The following is a 21,773-nucleotide window of genomic DNA, read 5'->3' as shown; positions in this document are numbered from 1 at the left end:
TCGTCATGTGAAGGTCAGGTGACCACAGAGCAAAAAGCTGTGGTCACCTCAAATCCCAAAGTTATTTGGTTGTCAACACAAAAGCAAATTTGCCAGAAGAAAATAAATGAAAAGATGAATCAGTTATCAAAATAGCCACACAGTCGTGTTTTACAATTAATCACATTCAACGCATGTGAAGGGACAACAAAGTGACTTCACATTCAGATTTGTTTCTTGCTTCATTTTGACATAAAACATCCAACACTGATAGCATGTGTATCAGTACAGGTACTCATAGACTCCTAATGATACCTGTGCCTGGCCTATGCTGAGTATCCTACCTGTCCCTGACTGGAAGCACCTGCCTGACTGTGCAGGTGACCTGGCTGCATGTCTTCTTGACGTGGTGCATAGTTCATGGGGGGAGCTGTCAACAATTGACTTTGCTGCTCGACCCTCTGAGGAGCTGCTCCCAGGGAGCTACAGCCACCATATCCTCCCTCCTCCAGCTCAGCATGGACAGGAGGAGGAGGTGAAGGTGAAAATGAAGGTGAAAGAGGCAGCAGGTCGGGTGCGTCATCCAGAAGATCAAATCCATCTGACTTGAGAATGGAGTGCAACTCTCCCCAGATCTGATCTGCAACGTTATTGTCAGACTCTTGAGGATCCGTTTTGGAGGATGATTGTTGTGCTGAGGGTGGGTGTTGAGGGTAGGTATTGTGCCTCTTCTCAGCATTGACAGGAGGAGGTGAAGTTGAAGGTGGAGTGTGAGGTGCTTCATCCACTAAATCAACTCCAGCAGACTTGAGAATAGACAGCAAGTCTTCCCAGGAATTGTCTGCTACACCACAGTCAGCCTCCTGGAGCTCCGTCTCAGCATTGAGAGGAGCATGTGAAGTTGAAGGTTGGGGTGAAGTAGATGGTGGTAGAGTATTCGGCGCTTCATCCACTAAATCTACTCCAGCCGACTTGAGAATAGACAGCAAGTCTTCCCAGGAATTGTCTGCTACACCACAGTCAGCCTCCTGGAGCTCCGTCTCAGCATTGACAGGAGCATGTGAAGTTGAAGGTTGGGGTGAAGTAGATGGTGGTAGAGTATTCGGCGCTTCATCCACTAAATCTACTCCAGTCGACTTGAGAATAGACAGCAAGTCTTCCCAGTCGTTATCTGTCATGGTGCTGTCAACCTGCTCAGGTAACAGATCCATTTTGCTGGCTGGTTTCTGTGCTGTTTGTTGTCCCTGTTGGGTACTGGACTCCTGTCACACACGTTGATAGGAAGCTGAATTTGAGACATTTTTTTACGTGGACTAACATATATTATATGTCATATTATACTCATTGATGTGTTTATTGTATGATTCACTATATTTATGTGACTGCTGCAGTTTATTATCAGATAAAAAGTTAACATACAAAATGATGGATTAAGAAGCTGTGATGTTAAGGATTTAACTCCTCATCAGTACATTCATAAGAGTACTTTTACTTTTGACAATACCAAGTGCTCTTACAGTAAGTACTTGAGCTACTTGATTATTTCCATTTTATGCTACTTTATCTTTTTATTCCACCACATTTCAGTGGCATAAATTATACTTTTGTACTCCTCTACAGGCATTCAACAGCCTAACTTTACCAAAGTCCTGTTGCTCTGCTTACAAGTTACACGTTTCTTTACACATTCAGAGTTTACTTAGAAAAGCTTTGAATAACTAAAAGAAGCATAAATCACTCATCATGTTATCTGTGCCAGTTATCTGAGAGCCAAGAGCACCCAGCTGGCCTTAAGTGTTAGATTTATCTGTTCCTGCATATAACAGAATGACAGTAAGGATTAGTTCAAAAGCTAACTGTCTAACTACTTACTTAAGATGTTTTGTATTCACTGATGGTTCAGTTCACTGGCTTCAAACTCTTGCTCCGGTTTGGATTATTGTTTGGTCCCACTAAATGTGTAGCTCACACGGCGAAGGCTGCAGGTGAACTGAGCCAAATTCTGCTCAGTAATGTTCTATAAAATATTCCATTCTGTGATTCCATTCTAATTCAAGGCACAGTCATAGAATGTTAGGTTATTGCCTTTTAAGGTAAAAACTGTGGGGACCATAGCGATATACAACATGTTTTGGACATTGATCCTTGTGTTTATTTGTTTGTGTTGTTATTATGCTCACTGGGATGTAGTATGTGTATTTGAACTCACAGCTAGATTATTTGGGCGAGGTAAGCAAGGTTAAATGGAGTGATGCTCACACTGGTGCTTCGTGGGCAGCTCAGGGGTCCTTTGGGTCACAACATGGGAGTGTGCTTGCATCCCCTCAGTGTACCTGAGCAGACTGCAGCATACAGAAACGCTGCACTCACATGCATCTGTTGCTGTATTTTACTGTGAGCGAAGGAGTAAAGAGATTCCTTAGAACTCATGTACGCCTGGAAGTCCCTCTTTGTGTCCAAGTGTGCAACAAAACCTTAAAGCCATTATCAATGTCCTCGTGTCCTTCTCTGCCAATGACACAACCTTTATTTCAGTCCATATGCACCAATATGATAAGACAGATATTGATGGTAATAAACTTTGCTATATGGGACGTTAAACAGAGTAACAAACAATGTAAAGTACCATAAAACAGATCAGTTGATAAAACATTTCAGTGAGACTTAATGATAAACTGAACACACCATTTTTAGTATTAAGTCTTCATATATTCGTCCATTAAAATGAAATAAAATCATTTTAATTGACACATCTATGGACACAAGAAATGTTTTTATATCAGATCAACCCATAAAATCCACAAATGTCATTATTCTTGCATTTAATTTTATATATTATTATTATTATTATTTTTAGCAGCATCACCATAGCATCAAGTCACTACCTTCACAGGAAGGTAGTGAGTTTATTACACAGAGCCCACACTTTTCTTTTTAGATGCAGTTACATCTTTGTGTTCATTAAGGTCTTTTCTGCTGAGCAACATTGACAAAATACTTTTACCTCTGGATTTAAAACTCCAGTCTCACATGCTTCACCTGAGAGCTCTGTATGGTTCAGTCATGTTGAGCTAAAGGGACAATCCACTAATTTTACACCAAAGTAAAGAAGCCTCCTCTATGCTTCCTGTAAAATGACTGCTGAGTCCATGAAATCTGTGTATCATGTCTTCATAGCTGTGAAGGGGCTTTCAGAAGTCTGAGAATAAAATAATGAATGATAGTGTCCGTGAACAGATTCATTTTACCTTAAAAAACTGTGCAACAAATTTATTTCAAGTGCATTTCGATGTGCAAATTCAGCAAAATTGTGTATCAATTCCTGCAACATGACAACAAGGAAATCATTTCAATAAAAAGGAAGATCTGTCAGAGGCAGATATCACGTTACCAAAGCTATAAATAACTCTGTTCTTCTACATTTTTTTTATGTATTTTGAAATGACAAATTTTCACTGCATAATATTTGTCTTACCTGGCTGCGTAACAGACACTCAAATCCATGCATTTTTTAACATGTAGTGCAAATAATCCGCCGGAAGATGTCGCCGCTCCCTCTCCCGCCACAGAGACACTCAAAAGGCTCTGACTCCTCTGCTCTCAATGAGTGGACCCTTTTTCTATTGTAACAGAGAGGGAATGGGACAGACAGAGACAGAGGTGGGCAGAGGTGTGACTGAGTGGACAGACAGAGGCAGAGGGAGACTCAGAGCCAACTGGGCTTTTGCCATTTCTTATTCTTATTTAGGGATTTCAAAGAGGGGGAAGAGACTGAAGTAGTATGGCAGTAGTTTTTCGTGCGTAAACGGGATAGCTTGTTTTCCAAATTCTTTGGAGTTGTGCTACACTTTCTGACAGAGCAGTTTATTGATAGTGTCCTGGGTGGAGTTTTCTTTGCCTCGTAAGAATATTTCATTCACATTTAGTATGAGTTACATGATGTCCATGAAGGCTATCTTTCAGAGCATCATTTATTGTGACTGTTCTACGCCCGACTTGCTTTAGTCTTTATCACAATTCATTCTCGTGTTATTAATTCTGATGATTTTGTCTCCATTACATTTCAGCGCAAGAGTCCCTGCGGTGCACGGATTACAATGCAAAAGATTTTGGAGGTTTGGGTCACCTTGGTGACAGTTTCTACGCTGACCAAGGGGGTCTTTGGAGGATACGGGCTCAGCATGTTTGCTGCTCAGTCTTCCCCTCCAGACCCGTGCTATGATGAGAACGGGAACCCTCGGAGATGCATCCCCGACTTCGTCAACTCCGCATTCGGTAAGGACGTGCGCGTATCCAGCACCTGTGGCAACCCCGCCGCCAGGTACTGCGTGGTGACCGAGAAGGGAGAGGAGAGGACGAGGGACTGTCACACGTGCGACGCCGGGGACCCCAAGAAGTCCCATCCACCTGCGTATTTAACAGATCTCAACAACCCTCACAACCTCACCTGCTGGCAGTCTGAAAACTACGTGCAGTACCCGCAGAACGTCACCCTCACATTGTCGCTCGGTAAAAAGTTTGAGGTCACCTACGTGAGCCTGCAGTTTTGCTCACCCAGACCCGAATCGATGGCAATCTACAAGTCCATGGACTACGGCAAATCGTGGGTACCGTTTCAGTTTTATTCCACTCAGTGCAAGAAAATGTACAACAGGCAGAACAAGGCGGCAATCACCAAGCAGAACGAACAAGAAGCCATCTGCACGGACTCCCACACGGACATGCACCCTCTGACAGGTGGACTCATCGCCTTCAGCACCCTGGACGGCAGACCGTCGGCGCACGACTTCGACAATTCCCCAGTGTTGCAGGACTGGGTGACGGCCACCGACATCAAGGTGATCTTCAGTCGGCTTCACACTTTCGGAGACGAGAACGAGGACGACTCGGAGCTTGCCCGAGACTCTTACTTTTACGCCGTGTCGGACCTGCAGGTCGGAGGACGCTGCAAGTGCAACGGACACGCTTCAAAATGCGTCAAGGACAGAGAAGGGAATCTGGTTTGTGAGTGCAAACACAACACGGCGGGACCAGAGTGCGACAGGTGCAAACCTTTCCACTATGACCGACCTTGGCAGCGCGCCACGGCCAGAGAAGCCAACGAGTGTGTGGGTAAGTCACCCGAGCTTTTGTCCATCATTGTTTAATTATTTTAGATTTTTTTTTGTTTTACTGATATTATTACATTCATCTAAAATGTGCCATTAAAATAAGAAATTTCTGGTGATCGCTCTGCCTTGCCGTTACGCACAAAAATGACGCACCAGCCTAATGTTTATTCGTTGATGTGAATTTCATATGAACTATTTTTCTTACTGGGAATGAAATGCAGAAAGTTCATGCTACGCGCACAAATTAACCTGTGCCGATTTGACCTTAGATAATTAGATAATAAGATAATAATTAGATAATAAGTCATTTGGTTGAGGCTAAATAAGTCGCAGTGAAGGCAGAGAGAGAGAGAAGAAGGCCTCGAGCTGAAATCCCACGAGCTAAAAGAGGAGAGGACCTTCCGGAGTATGAAAAACAAAACACGAATTCAGTAAATTTAACATTTAAACAAAACTGATAAAATTGATGAGTTTATTCTAAAATTCAACAGTCTCCTTACTGGTATTATTCCAGTGTTTTATAGGTCCTAAACAAATCAAACCACTGCTGATACAAGCACAGGAAAAAAAGACATGTATTTACATTCTCTGCATGTGAATACTTTCACTACAGTTTAATCCTAAATAAACTGCAGATAGTTCAATCAAACTGTTGGATTCAGTGATTCAGTTTTGTAATGAAAATTAATATTATATTTATAAAAAAAAAATATCGACTTGTTTAACGTCTTATAAATGCACACAATTTAGGTGAGTGATAATAAACATTGTTCATACTAAATATGGTGACTCTCTTCCAAGATAAAATTAAAGAATTTAAGTGTTGCTTCCCATGTTTCAGAGGTTGCATATTTTGCTCTGTAACAAATGTGTGCACTTTGTTGATCCCTGATTTTTATCAACATCCAGGAGAAAAGAAAAGGCAGGAAGTCATTTCGACAAACAAAGTACGCCTGTCTGAATGCGTAATTGCGTTTTGACCTGTGTTTCCAACTGTAGTAGCGTTTAAATAGGAAGGAAACATTGCAGCTGCTGAGATAGACTGCAGGGGCGTGTTGTGTTTCCATAAGCAGGTGCTATTACAGATTAGAAGGGTGATTAAGGCGGTTTTATTGACATTTTTGGCACGTAGAATATAAACTGCTACTTTTGAGCCAGTAAACTATTCAGAAAGGAGCACAAAGCTTGTGGTAATTTGAAGCCAGATCTGAGTTTTCTTTCTAGCAGTGAGTGTATTTGCTGTGATGCTTATTTTCAACAGAGTCGGGGGTGGGGGGCTTATATCAACAGCTCAAGCCCACCCGAGCTACAGCAAAACAAACCTGGAAAAGTAACAAGTTCTGACATTGCCATAGTGTGCTCAACCAAACGGAACAAGTGAACAAGTTGTTCCCCTTGGCCTCCACCTTTTGCCTCAGCAAAGCCAGCATCTCGGTGCATTTTACTAAAACAAAAGGTTGTCACTTGTGGCATCCATCTCACTGTCAGTGGGAGGCCCCTCTTTCACCATCTCGCTTTTTGTGTGAGTGTTGTCATCAGATAAAACCACAGAAAAGCCAGACTGAGCATGTCTTCCAAAGGGGAAAGTGGCCTGACACCTAAGTAAAAAAGAGGAAGACCAGGGGAGGAGTTGTTTCAATTGAACAGTGGGTCCATATGGTCTGGCAGTGGGGATGCAGAGAGGCTGGTGCTAATGATCTGTCTGGATTTCTCCTCCCTGCATTCGGTCATTGAGAGAAGAGAATGAGAGGTGTGGTTATGGGATAGTAGTTGATTTCCTTCATTGGCAGAAGGCTTCAACACAGTAAGACAAAATCAGTTTCCCAGGACTTTGCACGCAAGGTCGCAGTGCTTTTGTCAAGAGGTGTTTATGTTGACGGCAGCAGCTTTCACATTCCTATCATCTGGAGGTGCACAACTTACAAATTTGTCCATAAAACCAGAGCTGTGCCATCCAGAGAGGTGGCCTGGAGTGGCACAAGTTAAAAAGTTGGCTTGATAGTATCTTGGATAGCTGAAGCCCCTGGACCAGAATGAGAGCCTGAAATTAGTAAAGAGACCCATAATGCCAAAAAAGAGATACACAAACAACCACGAAGAGACATAAAATGACCACAAAGAGATGCAAAATTATTACAAAGAGGCACAAAATGACCGTAAGGGGAAGCAAAATGACTACAAAGAGATGTAAAAGGACCACAGAAAGACACAAACGACCACAAAGAGACACAAGCTGACTACAAAGCCATGCAGAGTGGATGGGAGGGGATTACATGTCTATGTCCAGGGGCTGGGCTGCTGGGAGCTGATATTCTTTAATGTTGGATTTTTATTTGAAATTCTTTATTAAGGAAGTGTAATTAACAATGAAGAAGACTATAATTATCAAGAACAAAAGCTGTAAATTTGAGTCTAGTTTTACAAATTTTACAAGTCCGCCCTCCAAAGTTTCTAAAGCCGCTGCTGCGTAAAACTTACATCTAAAGGTCTACATATAGCACATTCGTGCATGGTAATGTTTGACCACAACCCACAATAATTCTTTATGTAAAGGAATGAATAAGGTTGAAAAACACACGCACATGAACACACACTCACACACACATATGGCGACACGTCAGGCTCTCCTGTCCAGGAGGCAGCTGCTTCATATTCTCTCCATGTTCAGCGTAGCACTGACCCCTGACAGTCAGGCCCCCGCTCCTCTCCGGCCTGACTGATGGGCTGTGAAGGGAACTGTGGGAAACTTCTGCTTGCCAAATGGGTTTTGAGGCAAGCTGAAAATGGTAGTCTTAGTCACTCATATGTGTAATTTCGCACATTTGTTCAATTTCAGCTTTGCTTTTGCTGTCACCCTGCCATGCGGTGTTCTGCTTTATAATGGCTAAGAGTCAGCTGGAGGTTCGGTCGGTCTTGTTTCCTTACACCTTTGATGTGCTTTTGGTGGAAACCTTTACATTTCTGTTACGGTCGACAGGTGTTTATCTGTCCGTAGTTGAATTTGATATGACAGAAAACTGCCATCCTGTTTCGTGGGCCAGAGATCTGTGAATCTTGAGCATTTTATTTAGTGCTCTGCTCAAACTATATTGGTTTTTTATTAAATCTATACATAAATCTTTGTGCGGAAGAGCCGGCATGTTTGCCACCCACAAGGTAGCTGAATTAGGATATGATTGTATCAATCGCCTGCTGGCTCTGCTCCCAGTCTGTGCAGCACATACTGGTACTCTCTCCAGCAACTCTAAAAATAGATTGCAGAAAATAAATACACACTGAGAGTTTTAAAGAACCCGCAGATTTGATGCTAAAAAGTGGAAGAGATTTGAGAGTTCACATAAGAAGGAATATGTATGCTAAAATCAATACAACCCGAGTACCATTTCATCACCAAGTTCCAAATGTCAAAATGATTTTAAATTGCACATTTAACATTTCTATACAATTGAATAGTCAATGTTTAGGCCTGTTTGAAGTGGTTGAAGTGGGACACAGCTTTTATCTGTTATGTTGGGCTCAAAATGTAAACCATTTATCCTTTACCTTGAGCTTGCTATTTCAGATAGTCACCTGTTACTTTGGGCTACTTGTATAAATGTCTCTGCTCGCTTGTTAAGTCATTTTCATACACCTGGATTATTCCGGTGCTGCGGCCCGGTAATGTGGATAAAATTTTATAAATCAAATTGTAATGTCTACTTTTTAATGAGTTGAGCTACTCAACAATCTTATGCCAGGTGTGAACCACTGGACACATCAGACGCTGGTCATCGGCCACACAGAGAGTGAGGAAACACTGATACACACACCGACAGGACAAGGACACCACATTTACACAACAACACCTGATCTAAAATCAGATTTCCTGTTTAGTTTATCTCCGATTATTGGAATCACCAGACGCTTTTAGGGATGCTGACTGACCCGTCTTTGTCCATGCGGCTGCTGGGGACCACTGATGATGTTTCTGCTGACAGTGAATGTGCCGCCTGCCTCCCCCTGGGTTGCCAGGTTGGGCCGGGCCAGGCCTGCTCACCATCTGGGTTTCATTTCCACAGCACGGCTCCATGGCAGCAACCCATGTGACGGGAGAGAAGAATTTCTGTAAAGCATGATGTCATAGATATTCTTGTAATAGAAGCTGCACAGTCTCGCTCGTTCGCTGTTATTTTGGTTCCTTCATTTCCCTCCTTCTTTCCTCCTGTTGCTCCTTCTCTCTATCTCTGTCTCTCTCCCTGTCATTGTCTGGACATCACTGTGTGCCAGTGCAAAGGGACAGTCAGCCATTTGCCTTTAATTTGTAAGCTGAGACATATTTGAGGGTTTTGATTTCTCACATGAATCCAGTCAACCATAGCCAGGGGACACAGCTATTTCTGGGGTTGTTCTTGTGTTGTTGATTTCTGTTTTGGTGGGTCTCATGTTTAAATACATTTCCTTAACATATCATGTTATACTGTAATGAAAACAGGCTGTTTATGAACGAAATGTGTCGAAAACAATATTCACAGCATTGCAGTAGTTATAGTGAAGACGTTGTTTGAAGAAAGAAACAAGGTGAGCTGGTGATGAGAGAAGCACGTGTTATACTGAAGTACAAGGCATTGAGTTCTCATCAGCTCCTCCGACCTTTGACCTCTGGTTGCCGAAGAGAAATTGATCCTGTGGGAATGAATTTAAGCATGACGGACACAAGTTCCCCCATATCCAGTAGTGGTGAAAGTTTCAGAAAGGACCTTTTTTCTGAATGAAAAAAAAAACAGGAAATAAATGTGACAGCAAGTGTTTTACTCTATTCTCATTAGTGATTACAGGGGTAACATTTCCCCCTCAACAACCCTTAAGAACGTTACAACCTTCAGATGTGCTGTGCAAATAGTCGGAACAAGACCAAAAGTTGAACATATAACAGGAAACCGCAATTTATCAATAGAAATAATAGCCATAGTGATGCTGATGAAGTGTCAGAACACCATTTGACACGTGGGATATCTAGCATTCAAAGAATATGTGTCGCAGCATTTCAATGAAAACATGAGGAGATGCAGATGTTAATTGTTTTTGCCTATTTTGGAGCGTTACCACTGGAACAAAGATGCAGATGAACTGAGAATGGGGATGCCAGTTTTGAGGACAACTATGATATGAAATCACATGCTGATATTGTGTTAATAATATTGTGTAAGTAATCCAGCACAGATGTTAGGCCTTGTGGATGTTTTGTTCATCACTTCATCTGGTTGCATTTCCAGTATTCATTCATTGTAACAATATTTTCAGTATAGTTATGGTTACAGACTCTCCATCTCCCTCCACTTGTATTTTGAGTTTCATTCATTTGCTAGAAAAGAGACAAAACTCACAATAAGAAAAGTTTGAATTTAATTTCACTCATAGCATTTTTTTTAATTAAGAGGTTAAGATTTTCTAGATAATTGCAAACATTTCTGTTTATTACAGCAACATCTCTTGGTCAGTGAGTGTCTTTATGTGCCTCTGAAAATGATGCAATTTGCAACCAGCCTGCTGATTTTGGTGTGTTTTGATATGACGGTTTTTGATGCTTGAATAATTTTAGCAGAGAAAATTGAGCAAGAAGAAAAAGGAGCAGAACAACAACAACAATAGGTCTAATTGGACTCATGTGCTTTTCTGATGCGCTTTTTCCTTTGAGTGTTTATCAATATCAGTGCAACCGAATCCGTTCTGATTCACGTGACAGCCTCTTCTGGTGACGTGGACGCAAACCAGCAACAGAAAACTGGAGATGGATTTAGCGGAAAATGTGACAGAAACTAATGTCACCCAGAGCGACTGAGGCAAAATTCATGTTATTAACCATTCTGCAGATCAGTCACAGTGAAATTACTCAAAGTTTGCCTGTGTGTTGACAGGCTGAGCTGTCTCATGTTAACAAAGACAGAAATGTGCCAGCAACGGGACTTTGTTGTGTTTCTGCTTACAGTTTTATGCACTTGAGTGTTTAAGACAGTAAACTACACATCAGCTTTATTTTGCATTTATTATTTATTATTTTGCATTTTAGATTCAATTTAAATCTAAAACAAACTCCTGTATTCATTCATCTATTGTTGTTTTTGTGTCCACCAGATTCCCGTTACTTTTCTCAGTATGTACAGATTGTCTGTCTCGACTCATATCATCTTTGGGAGAGAATTGTTCCGTATCTTTGACTTGGCCTGGCAGTGTAACGCCTTAGAAACTTAGAGACAAAAATGATTAATGATTAATTTAAACTAAAGCTCGACATCCTCCCTCAGCTGGTCAAAAGTAATGCAACTGTACTGAACTGGTTTCTCTCTTTTCCTCATGAACAGATAAAGCATAAAGCAATTTATGTCAATGCACTCTAATTTATACAATATTATCTTAATGGAACAAAAATGTTCACAAAGCCAACAATTAACCTCAAAATGGTGGCTATTCTCATCACCCTATTTTCTGATAAAAAAACATTATTAATAAAACTGAACCGGGCCCAATGTGCCATGCTGAACTTGGTTTGTGGGAATATAATCATCTTTTATAACTGTCTCTTTTACTTTCAAATCTGGAGTAGGAAAACAAAAGACACCTTCACCCCAAATTAAGGCCACCAGAGAGAAAACATACACAAGTCTCTCTGTTTTCCAACACTCCTGATAATTTTCATAATGTCTCTCACAAAATGGATTTTCATGATAACTTTGCTCAAACTGCTTCATGTTTTGCTCTACTTCTCTTCTTCTTTTTACTTTTTTAGTTTCCACAACCTTGACAGAGTGTTTGGTGCCTGGATGAAATGCACACAGGCAGTTTAAACACAACATGACAGGGTTTCTTGTGTACAGATCGTTCAGTAAAGCATTGACATCCTGACACTAAACTCACGTTTAAAAAAAGCTGCGCCGAGTAGAACAAACACTTACGTTTCTGTGATTTAGTTCATACGCTAACAGCGATAACAGCAGCCATCACTTTGGGACAACCTTTAACTCTGTCATGGTTATGGAATGGAGAACAAAACTTCTGAAATTGGCCTTTATTCTGTCATCTCCAATCTTTCTTGCAACACAAGCAAGAGGTTTCTCAAAGGGATGTGTGTGAGGGATCTAAAAAAAAAAATCAAAAAACAAAAAACAATCCAATGTGCTCTGGGTAAAGGCTGCATGTTTTAAGGATTTTGTTTTGTTGAGCTCATAATTCAAGACAGGCTTGATGGTTTGAGCCAGAAAGGTTTTCACTCAGGCTTTTAAGTGCACACTGAAAAATCTTGTTCTGCTATGTTGCGGACAGCAGTTTGGAGACTTGACTGAAAGCTTTGAGAGGAATACGTTAGCTTTGATTTCATGTTTGGACCCTTCACACGTGAGCTGCTGGATCATGGCATGAACGTTGACCAGTACAGAACATATACAGAATACAGGGGGTTTATTGTGTTTATCATTTGTCTGAAGGGCGATAACACACACACATCATGAAACACTGAGTGTGCTGATCCCGCTATTGTGTCATTTTTATTCATACAAAGAACTACAAGTAGCATTGATTCATGTGTCAGGATGTGAGCATTACTCAGGTACGATCAGATATGAACAGCAGCCTGCTGAAGGGAACTGCCAGTGGCCAAAGCAGCCTGATCTTCAATGATGCAGATTCTCCAAAATGTGAATAAAGTTGTGGGATATATAAGAGCCATGTTTTAACACTTAATCTTCAACTTTATATTCACATGGCCCTCCTCCTGAGGTGTACACATAGTATTGTTTCTCATCTGAAATATGGCCCCATGAGCTGTAAGAGACACTTTCTTGGAAATGGCTTCATCAAACTTAACTGCTCCTCCCTTCATTAATACACCTATACAGCTTTTATTAAGACTTAGTTCAGACTCACTTCTAAGTTTTTGAAGGGAAGAGTTGTAAATGCATTTTTTTAAATTATTTTTTATTTTTATTTATTTTTATTATTATTTTTACTGGCTTAATTTTGGGAAATGGTTCAATGGTTATTTTATATTTTTTGAGCTGAAATACAGAAAATTATGCTCTCTAAACTTTTTCCAACCTCCAGTTTAAAGCTTAAAAGATATGAATATATTTTATATTATTATATTTTTTGTATCACATACAGATCTTATGCCCCAAGTCACTACTGTGTGTTAGAGTGAACTGTGACCTAAACTGCAATATTGTTATGTAGACCTCATCTAAATTTGTGTGTTAAACACAGCAGACAACTCTGTTTGATGCAGTAAGTGGATCCTGATTGGCTGGGACAGTTCAAATTGTTTGTTTATTTTAGTTAGTTCGTGGGTTGCCTTATTGTTCGCTGAGCTGAGATGAAATAGACGCACATGTCTGCGCGTATGTGTGGATGCTCAGCTCTTTGTGTCCACTGTCTGCCTACATGAAGCCGACTGCTGGGGCTTCCAGGGTGGCATCAGGACCACCTAGTGTGTGCACATCGAGCCCCTTTGAGGCGCTGCAGCAGGGCAGGCTGGGAATGATTAATGGGCCAGCGGAGTGACACGCTCCGGAGCTCAGATTCAGACCCCTAGCCAGCTCCCCTGCTGTGCTGCCACCCGACACAGCCTGCTCAGTGACAGCATCGTTGTACGCCCACACACAACACTCTTCCTCAGTGTCACTTACCCGACTTACCCCCTGTGCCACTTCCCCCTCTCCCCCCCCAAAAAGCATTAAGGCTCCTTTGGCTGGTACCATCCTCCCCGCGGTGCTGTCGACACAGGGGTCTTTTTACTGGAAGACAAAGGCGACAGCTGACAACTGGATTGATTATGATTGAAGAAAGACTTCACCCTTATTAAAATGACGCTTGAAGTACGCCTGCAGGTGCCTTTAGTGCAGTTTCTGGGACATTTGTAATACTGTGGAGCCTTCAGTATTAACTTAACATGTAAATTAAATGTGACTGTTGCTTAATACAATGCACCATGCATCAGGAATGTCAGCCGCTAATTACCGCGCTCCTCTTTTCATTAACCGCCACTTATCTCCAGAACACTTTAAAACAAACAATGTGTAGACATAATAAGCCCGCCCTGAAAAGGAAATGGAGATGCTGGATCCCGTTTCATATTTATTTTTCCGTAGAACTCCTGTGTGAGCCTGTCCAGCGGTCTCTGCTGCTCCGTAATGGATTTCTACATCCTCCTGTGCTCTGCCTCCATCTCACATACTCTAGTGGCCAATTCTTCTCTGAGAGAGAATGAGGAACCACTTATTGGATTTGAGGGGATATCCAGGAGGATAGACGGAGGAGGGGAGAACAGACACTGGTCCCTGCATGACTATAAATATCCCAGAGCTCCACATCTGCTCAAAGAAGGAAAAACCTGGGGATTCATCAATTGCAACACAACACACACACACATTGTCTCCTGGTCATACAGAGAGCTAAGGCAAAAGATTAAGCAGCATGCCATACTTCCATAACTCTTCCAGTCTGAGTGGGCCTATAGAAAGAGCAGACTGCCTGTTCCCATCCTCTTCTCATCTCATTTGAGCTACTGTGGAGCAGATGGTTCACAACTCCTTCACCCGCTCACACCAAACAGTAGAAAGTCACTTCCTTCCTCTCATGATTGGCCAAACTGTGAGACATACATCAGGCGGTTTCCTCCCTTCTCTGCTCAGGAAAACATGAGAGGGTGACGTAAACTCAGGCAACATGGAACAGCTCACATGTGTATGTGTGCGAATATGTGCCATGCAGTTTATTTACACAGACAGTGAGGCTTAATTTCTCATGATAGTGAGTCAGAGATAACACACTGTATCTGGTTCTCACTTGTGCAGACAGCTGTGGAAAGGAATGACCTCAGAGCACTGAGTCCAGAGACATTACACTGTGAGGTACAACAGCCCTGGAGTGCCTTTATGTTGAGTGGCAGGATCTGATCTGAAAATATCTAAACAGTGGACCTGTCGCACTGAGCAGAAGACTGGGTGGCATCCTGGTTGATTTAGTGACATAACAGCAAGTGTGATTTATTACTACAACCAATACTCATTTGGCTGTAGTAACCCAGCAGTTACTTTGTAATACAACACAATATCAATGGGTGCATTTGTTTACAGCACAGCTAAACAAACAATTGGCTAAGTGGTTTTCCACACAACAGCAGTAGCAGGAGCAGGAGTTGGTTTCATTCCATGTTGCCTGCAACTCTTCATGTAAAAGCTCATTGTAGCTGCTCCTTCTTGTTCCATTACTCCCTTCAGTGTAAAAAGTGATTCAGGGACTAAAAAAAATGCCTGAAATTATTGTGTCTTGTTTTGTAATTAAAGTTTCGATGAGCTATTCCAGAATAGCTATTCCTGTTAGTGCCTCACAATTAAAGCCATCCTGTGTTTTGCCAATGCATTTAATGTAAACCAGCAGACACAGGAATGGTTTGGTTTGAATTGGAATCCAGCTAGATTTTCACATCCTGAGTAGTACTTGCCATTATTAGTCAACTTTTCTTGAGTGCTCGTTTAAACAGTGCACTGTCAAATTCAGGTCACGTGGGTTCAATTGGCAACCGAGGCCCATCATACTGGATGTCCTTAATTAATCCTTATTAAAACCTTATTAATCTGATGATCATAGCATAACATTTGTTTTACTAATTACTACTGTAGTTTAAGGTTCACTGGGTTCCTGCAGAGCTTGCTAGCAGTTGGCGTGCCACAGGAAGAACCAAGCCTTTTCCTCTTCAGCTCAATACCATGTCCTAGCAGCCACCTAGCAACCAGAGCAAACTTTGGGATGAAAATGAAGGCACTCCTAACAAAACCTTTAGAATGATCTCTCATTTTGTGTTTCCACAGAAGCAATCATTAATCATTAGTTCCTTAACATTTTCCTTAATATATAGAGACAACGTGATTACAATGTTCAGACTGTGCCATTTATTCATGTGGTGAGCTGTGTCACATTATGAAATGAACAGTTGCTTGGACTTGAGCAGAAAGCACACGGTATATTAGTGCAAGGGCTCGAACTAAATAAAAAACTTACTAAATAACCAAATAAAACTAAATAAAAAAAATCGATTTTTGATCATGACATATAGGGTTAAACGCTCTGATGCAACTACTGAAAAAAACATGGGACAGATATTTTGACATGGGGATGTGCCTTATTATAAATAGGCCCTTGGAGGACAGGGGAGGAAAGCACAATAAACATGCTACAAGAACGATGGATTGTCAACCCAGCTTTATGATTTACAATCTAGTGGCTTCCTGCCTCCATCTCCCTTATTCCCTCTGCAAAGGGGAACACAGTGGAGAAAGCACGTGCCAGAGTGTTAAAATAACCTCCCTGCTCTGTGGGGAAGATTTGGACCTCAGCCTAACACTGGCCAGCAAAGTCCCACAGCAACCTGCCCCTGTTTAGATGTTTCGTACAGGTTTAGTCTGAAGAACGTCCCCTCTGACCACGAGCTCAATTATACTGCATTCAGATTTACTGTAAATACAAGCTCCTAACTGGAGAAAACTATTCAGGTCAGCCTCAAGTTGGTAGTTATGGTTAGGATAAGTGGGTGATTTTCGGATGTCTCCCAACTGTATCAACACTCGAACCAAAAACCCTGTTATCGAAATTACTCATAAGACACAGGGAGCAAGGATTTTACAGTAATTTAGACAACGCAATTCAAACGGTAGAGTAGGTACAGAAACAATATGGTGCCAGTAAAGACCACACTTTTCACAAATTTTATACTGTATCTGTAATCTGTCATACCACATTTTCTACCAATCAAACTTGTGAGTAAACGTGTACTGGGAATAGAAAAGGATCTGCAGAGAAAATGTTTCTCAGATAACAGGAATTTGAACTCCTGGGGTTAAATGAAAATATTATCTTTAAATAAATAAGACTGTGCAGTAAGAAGATTAACCTTAAAACAGTAATTCACAAACAGCTGAATGAAAGAAAGAATGTGTGAAAGAATGAATGTTCACATACACCACATGTATGTGATTAAGACTGAGTGAAAATTAACAGATGAACAGTTCAGAGATTGAGTTAAAAGTAGTGGATACGCAGTTTAAATAATTAGCTAAAATAATGAAAAAAAAATCAGTTGCAAGCTAAAAGTACTGAATAAACGGTTGCAATATTTAGCTAAAAGTACTCGATAAACCATTCAAATAAAAGCAACAGGAATGATATTTGCTTATCGAGGTTAATAACAGTAGACCTTTTCATCACCTCTCCCATAAACTTGAGGAAATAACCTTGAGGAAGTAAAAGAGCACAACTCCAGTCAGCCTGTTTCCACACCTACACCATGGAAGCACTCCAGTTTATCATCGAAAATATACAAAGCATCAAACTAAAATACACAGATATATCAGGAATTAATGAGCTTGTATAAAGCTGTTACGCAAGAGAATATTTTAACAACAGTCAGAGCAGGCATGTGTAATTACTGACGCAGTTGCACGTCTGTTTGTGCACATTTTTACACCACACACACATAAAGAGGAAGTATTCCCCAGTCAACACCCCAAGGTCCTGCCAACTAGTGACAGCAGGAGGTCCCTCCACCAATCAGCTTCATGCTTTAACTGGTCATTTTTAAGTCCAGTCTTGCTTCCTTGTGTGGTCCCTCATGAAACAAACCTGACATTTGATAAAGTGACTAAATTCCAGTTTGGGCTAAAAGTTGCATTTATACAAATATTACTGTGTAGAGGATCAGGTGTAAGAAAGGCCCTGAAAATAGGCCTTGGCAAAGTTTAATAGAAAAACTAATAGTCAACAGAAACAAACATAATCTTCTTTTCCCCTCGTCTTTGTGTCTCCTTCTGATGCTATTACTTCCCATTTTCCGTCGGCATTGTTGCTTTAGTTTAGAGCGCAGCAAGACAACACAAATGGGTGATAGAAAATGGGCGACATGCAACAAAGATCCCAGGCGGGATTGTTGCAATTACATGGCATACGTTCCAGCAAACTGAACCAGCAGTACGCCCACTCCCGCCTCCTCTGGACTGCTCCCAACCCTGCAACAAGAGGATAAATGGGTTGAGATATGCTGGCCATCATGTATTATTATTCATAAGAGAGGGTGTGTTATCATTGGCACTTGTAGCAGTGGCTGTTCAGAACTTGGAGCGAATAACTCTGATCATTAGCGATTGCACAATTACAAAATGTTGCTGCTACGCAATGTCAGCTCTTTTGTCTTTTACGCAAAGGGGTCATAGTTCAGGCCTCACATATTGGGTTGGGGATGTGACATGTTTTACAGTACTCTCTACAAAAGCAGCACATTGTAAATGTACATCTAATATACATACAGTATACAATAAAGCAAACATACATACAGTATAGCATTGCAGTTCGACTCAACGTCATTAAAGCCTGTTTGAGAGAGCTACTGTTTTCATCAGAGTCACCACTAACAGGTCATTATGACTACCCACATTATTACCAGCTAATCTTAAATTACATTGGCTGATGGTGCATTGCGTGAGCTGATGTCATTACGTAATGACATACAGTATACTGTACTGAGAAAGAGTCTGGAGCGCTACTTCAGCCAGGCTGACTTGGGTGGCTGTTTATGTTGAGGCAGTGCATTCCCGGTTCGCCAGGCAACCAAACGGTTTACGAGCAGTTACTCACACAAAAGCACGGGGCGGGCTGATTGCTCAGCTAATTGATCTCCACCAGAGATCACAGAGTTGTGCTCGTAAAGAAAGGGAACGCCTCCCATGACATCACCGCATGCTGCACGGTGAGACGAGGCGTGCAAGTCAGGGAAAGACTCATTCCCACACTGAGGGAAGCAGAGAAGAGACAGACAAAGTGTTATGTAGAAAACTCTCTCTCTCTCTCTCTCACACACACACACACACACACACACACACACACACAGAGAGAGTCCTGTTTCAAACACTTTTGGGGACATTTCATAGACTTACATTTATTTCCACCACCTAACCATAACAATAAACATTATTTTCCTAATCCTAACCCTAACCTTAACCTAACCTTAACCAAACCTTAAAGCAAGTCTTCACCCTAATATTTAATGATTTATGATGTGGGGACTTGCATTTTGTCCCCATAAGTAAAGCAGGTCCTCACAATGTGACGGTGTATGCAGTTTTCAGCCTCCACAACCACAGGAATACACACACACACGTATGCAAGGTCTAATCAACCATTAGAGCAAGAGCTAGTCAGTATCAGAGTATTCTGCTGGTGACATAAATACAACCTTATTAGACCTCAGAAAAAAAATAGAAATTAAAACGGTGTTGTGCTGGCAGTAAAAGCTTAAAACGTGTAACCAACCAAAATGTTGACTATTCTTAATATGCACAGTGAAATTCCTTGGAGGTCAGAGGTCAAACTTATCTACAGAAGCACACATGAAGCTGATAGGTATTTATTGTCTTTCTCAAGGACCCAACACAAGGGCTGGAAGTTAAAAAGATCTCGCTTAACACTATGGTGTGTCCAGGATGCAGGACTCATGAGTTGTGGAATCCCGTAACCATTTTAACATATTTCAACTGTGTCTCTTAGAAATCACATTTTTACTAGGTTGTTTTCCCTGGATTATGTTCAGAAGCAGTGTTTCTTCAGCGAGTGAAACATGTGCAGGGGTTCACATCCACACTCCTATCTGTGGGTTAGACACAAATTGCAGCTTCGGTTAGATATTAATGATAATGATGATAACTGATAATGCTGTATGATTATGAGATTGTGAGGGACACGTTACGTTACCCGATAATTGACAACATTTCCTCTTTATATTGAGAGAAAAGTAATGAAGTCTGCAATACATTTCCTTTAAAACGTAATTGGTCTTGTAAATGAGTTGTATATAAACATAATTTCTCGAAGATGGTTTTGTATATTTCATATTTATTTGATTTACTATACTGTTGTTGTGGTTATACAACACAACATATAAAGATTTCTGGTAAATGTCTCATAGTTATCTGCACACCAATTAATATATATTTTTTTGCTTGTTTAATAACTGTAACTGTACCCTTAGGTAAGAGTTTTAACAGTGCTAATAGCATGCAACAAAACATTCCAGCCTTCCAGGCTCTTTACAGATTTGTGAGCCACGGATGGCTGACAAAAAAAAAGCTTAAACAACATCTTTCATGTCATTAAGACCTTTTCTGATCATGTTTTCTACTCAGCATGTCTTCTAGCATCTGACATATGGCTAAAACTGTTCAAACAACAGTGACCAACAAATTTGTACACCAGCACAGGAACATGCTCAGGCCTGGGTGAAATGGAAGAGTGAGATGGCTTTAGATAGCCTTTCATCTCAGGGATAACTCAATTCATTAGCTCAGCCTATACCTTTTCATCTCTTATCTGGTCCAGGGGCACAAAGTGCACTCTTGTGTGCTTTGGCAGTTTCTCAGAGGTGAAAGGTGAGCTGAGTGATGGCTCATTATGTTTCTCTGTGTGCTGTTATGGTAGCAGAGCAGACACAACTCCCCACAGGGAACAGAGGTGTCGCTGCCAAATTGGCCATGATGGCATCATTAGATTGATAGCATCCACTCTAATACAACCAGGCAGATGCAGTTAAGCTGCTCCGTTAGCCTCTGCTCTTGACATCAACTCAGAAGTGGACTGAGGTAATGGCGGTTGTCAGAAAAAGGTGACGTTGCCTAAAGCTTTCTGAAATGATGTTTTGAAGCCCTAAAGTGTGCGGTTACTGCCTACTGTGTCTGGTCAGTTGTTTCTAGCCAAGAAATGCAGCCCAAGTTTGCACACCCAGTCTGGCAATGATATTTGGTTGTTTTAACATTTGATCCTTCAGTTCCCTGAGTGGGCTGGCCAATTTGGCTGGGGTAGAGCCCAGAGACAAATGAATGTAATAACCTGGGTATTTATTCAGTCAAGTGGAGATCTTCAAACACCTCCAGATTGGATTTCACTTTCACTTGTTCTTCATTTGCTGCTTGTTTGCTGTATGACAGGCCATAGAGGAAAAGATGCTTACTGTTGCTACATTGCTGCTACCTGTCATGTGCAGTAACAAAGAACCAAGAAGCATCAAACTCTAGTTGCCAGTGAGGGCTATGATTTTATGCAGGGCTATGTAGTGCCAGACAAACACTACAGCAGCTGCTTTAGATGATCACCTTTAGTGAGAAAAAAAGGAACCGTTATTTGATGTTGCGTGATGTTTGCTGGTCGCCTGTTGCTGTGGTAGAAGGAAAGAAATGTGAAATAGAAATATCTACAAAAGCCAACAGTCACAAAGGCTGCAGGTACAGCAAAGTGAGCTCAGTATTCTTGTTTTTCAAACATCCCCCATCCTCTAATATGTGTGTCATTAAAAGCCCATCACATGTACTAAGTCCTCATGTCCTGGCTCTGTTGTTTGTCTGAGCCATGCCATCTCTTTTCTAACTTGATCAAAGAGGAAGGTCTTTAAGTAATTCTCTCACTGGCACACATTTTGATGCTGTATTTGTTTATGTGACACCACGGAAACGGGGGCTGTTATTGATGAGGCGGTCCTCAGAGGTCATTGCATAAACCTGCTCTGTCCTGTGCAAGATAGAAATCTCCCTGTAACAGCTCCAATTCTTTTTCCTACACTGTTTACATTCTTTGCCTCGAGTGAAATCATCAAAAGCAGTCTGGAAACTTGTAAAAGGA

General features: G+C 41.3%; 1 protein-coding gene across 1 annotated transcript in view; it reads left to right on the top strand.

Moving 5' to 3' along the window:
- Nucleotides 1-2,844: 2,844 nt before the first annotated feature.
- The window catches only part of LOC124073876 (netrin-1-like), a 41,622-nt gene continuing 22,693 nt past the window's right edge, over nucleotides 2,845-21,773 (top strand). The window contains exons 1-2 of the mRNA XM_046416420.1: nucleotides 2,845-3,880; nucleotides 4,047-5,091. Of these exons, the coding sequence (XP_046272376.1) occupies nucleotides 4,077-5,091 (1,015 nt within the window). The 5' untranslated portion in view covers nucleotides 2,845-3,880; nucleotides 4,047-4,076. The remainder of the gene's footprint in view (nucleotides 3,881-4,046; nucleotides 5,092-21,773) is intronic.

The sequence above is a fragment of the Scatophagus argus genome, chromosome 16 (genome assembly GCF_020382885.2).
Source record: "Scatophagus argus isolate fScaArg1 chromosome 16, fScaArg1.pri, whole genome shotgun sequence".
Taxonomy (NCBI): Eukaryota; Metazoa; Chordata; class Actinopteri; family Scatophagidae; genus Scatophagus; species Scatophagus argus.
Note: the sequence above shows the minus strand (reverse complement) of the source record. Positions and strands in the feature narration are given on the sequence as shown.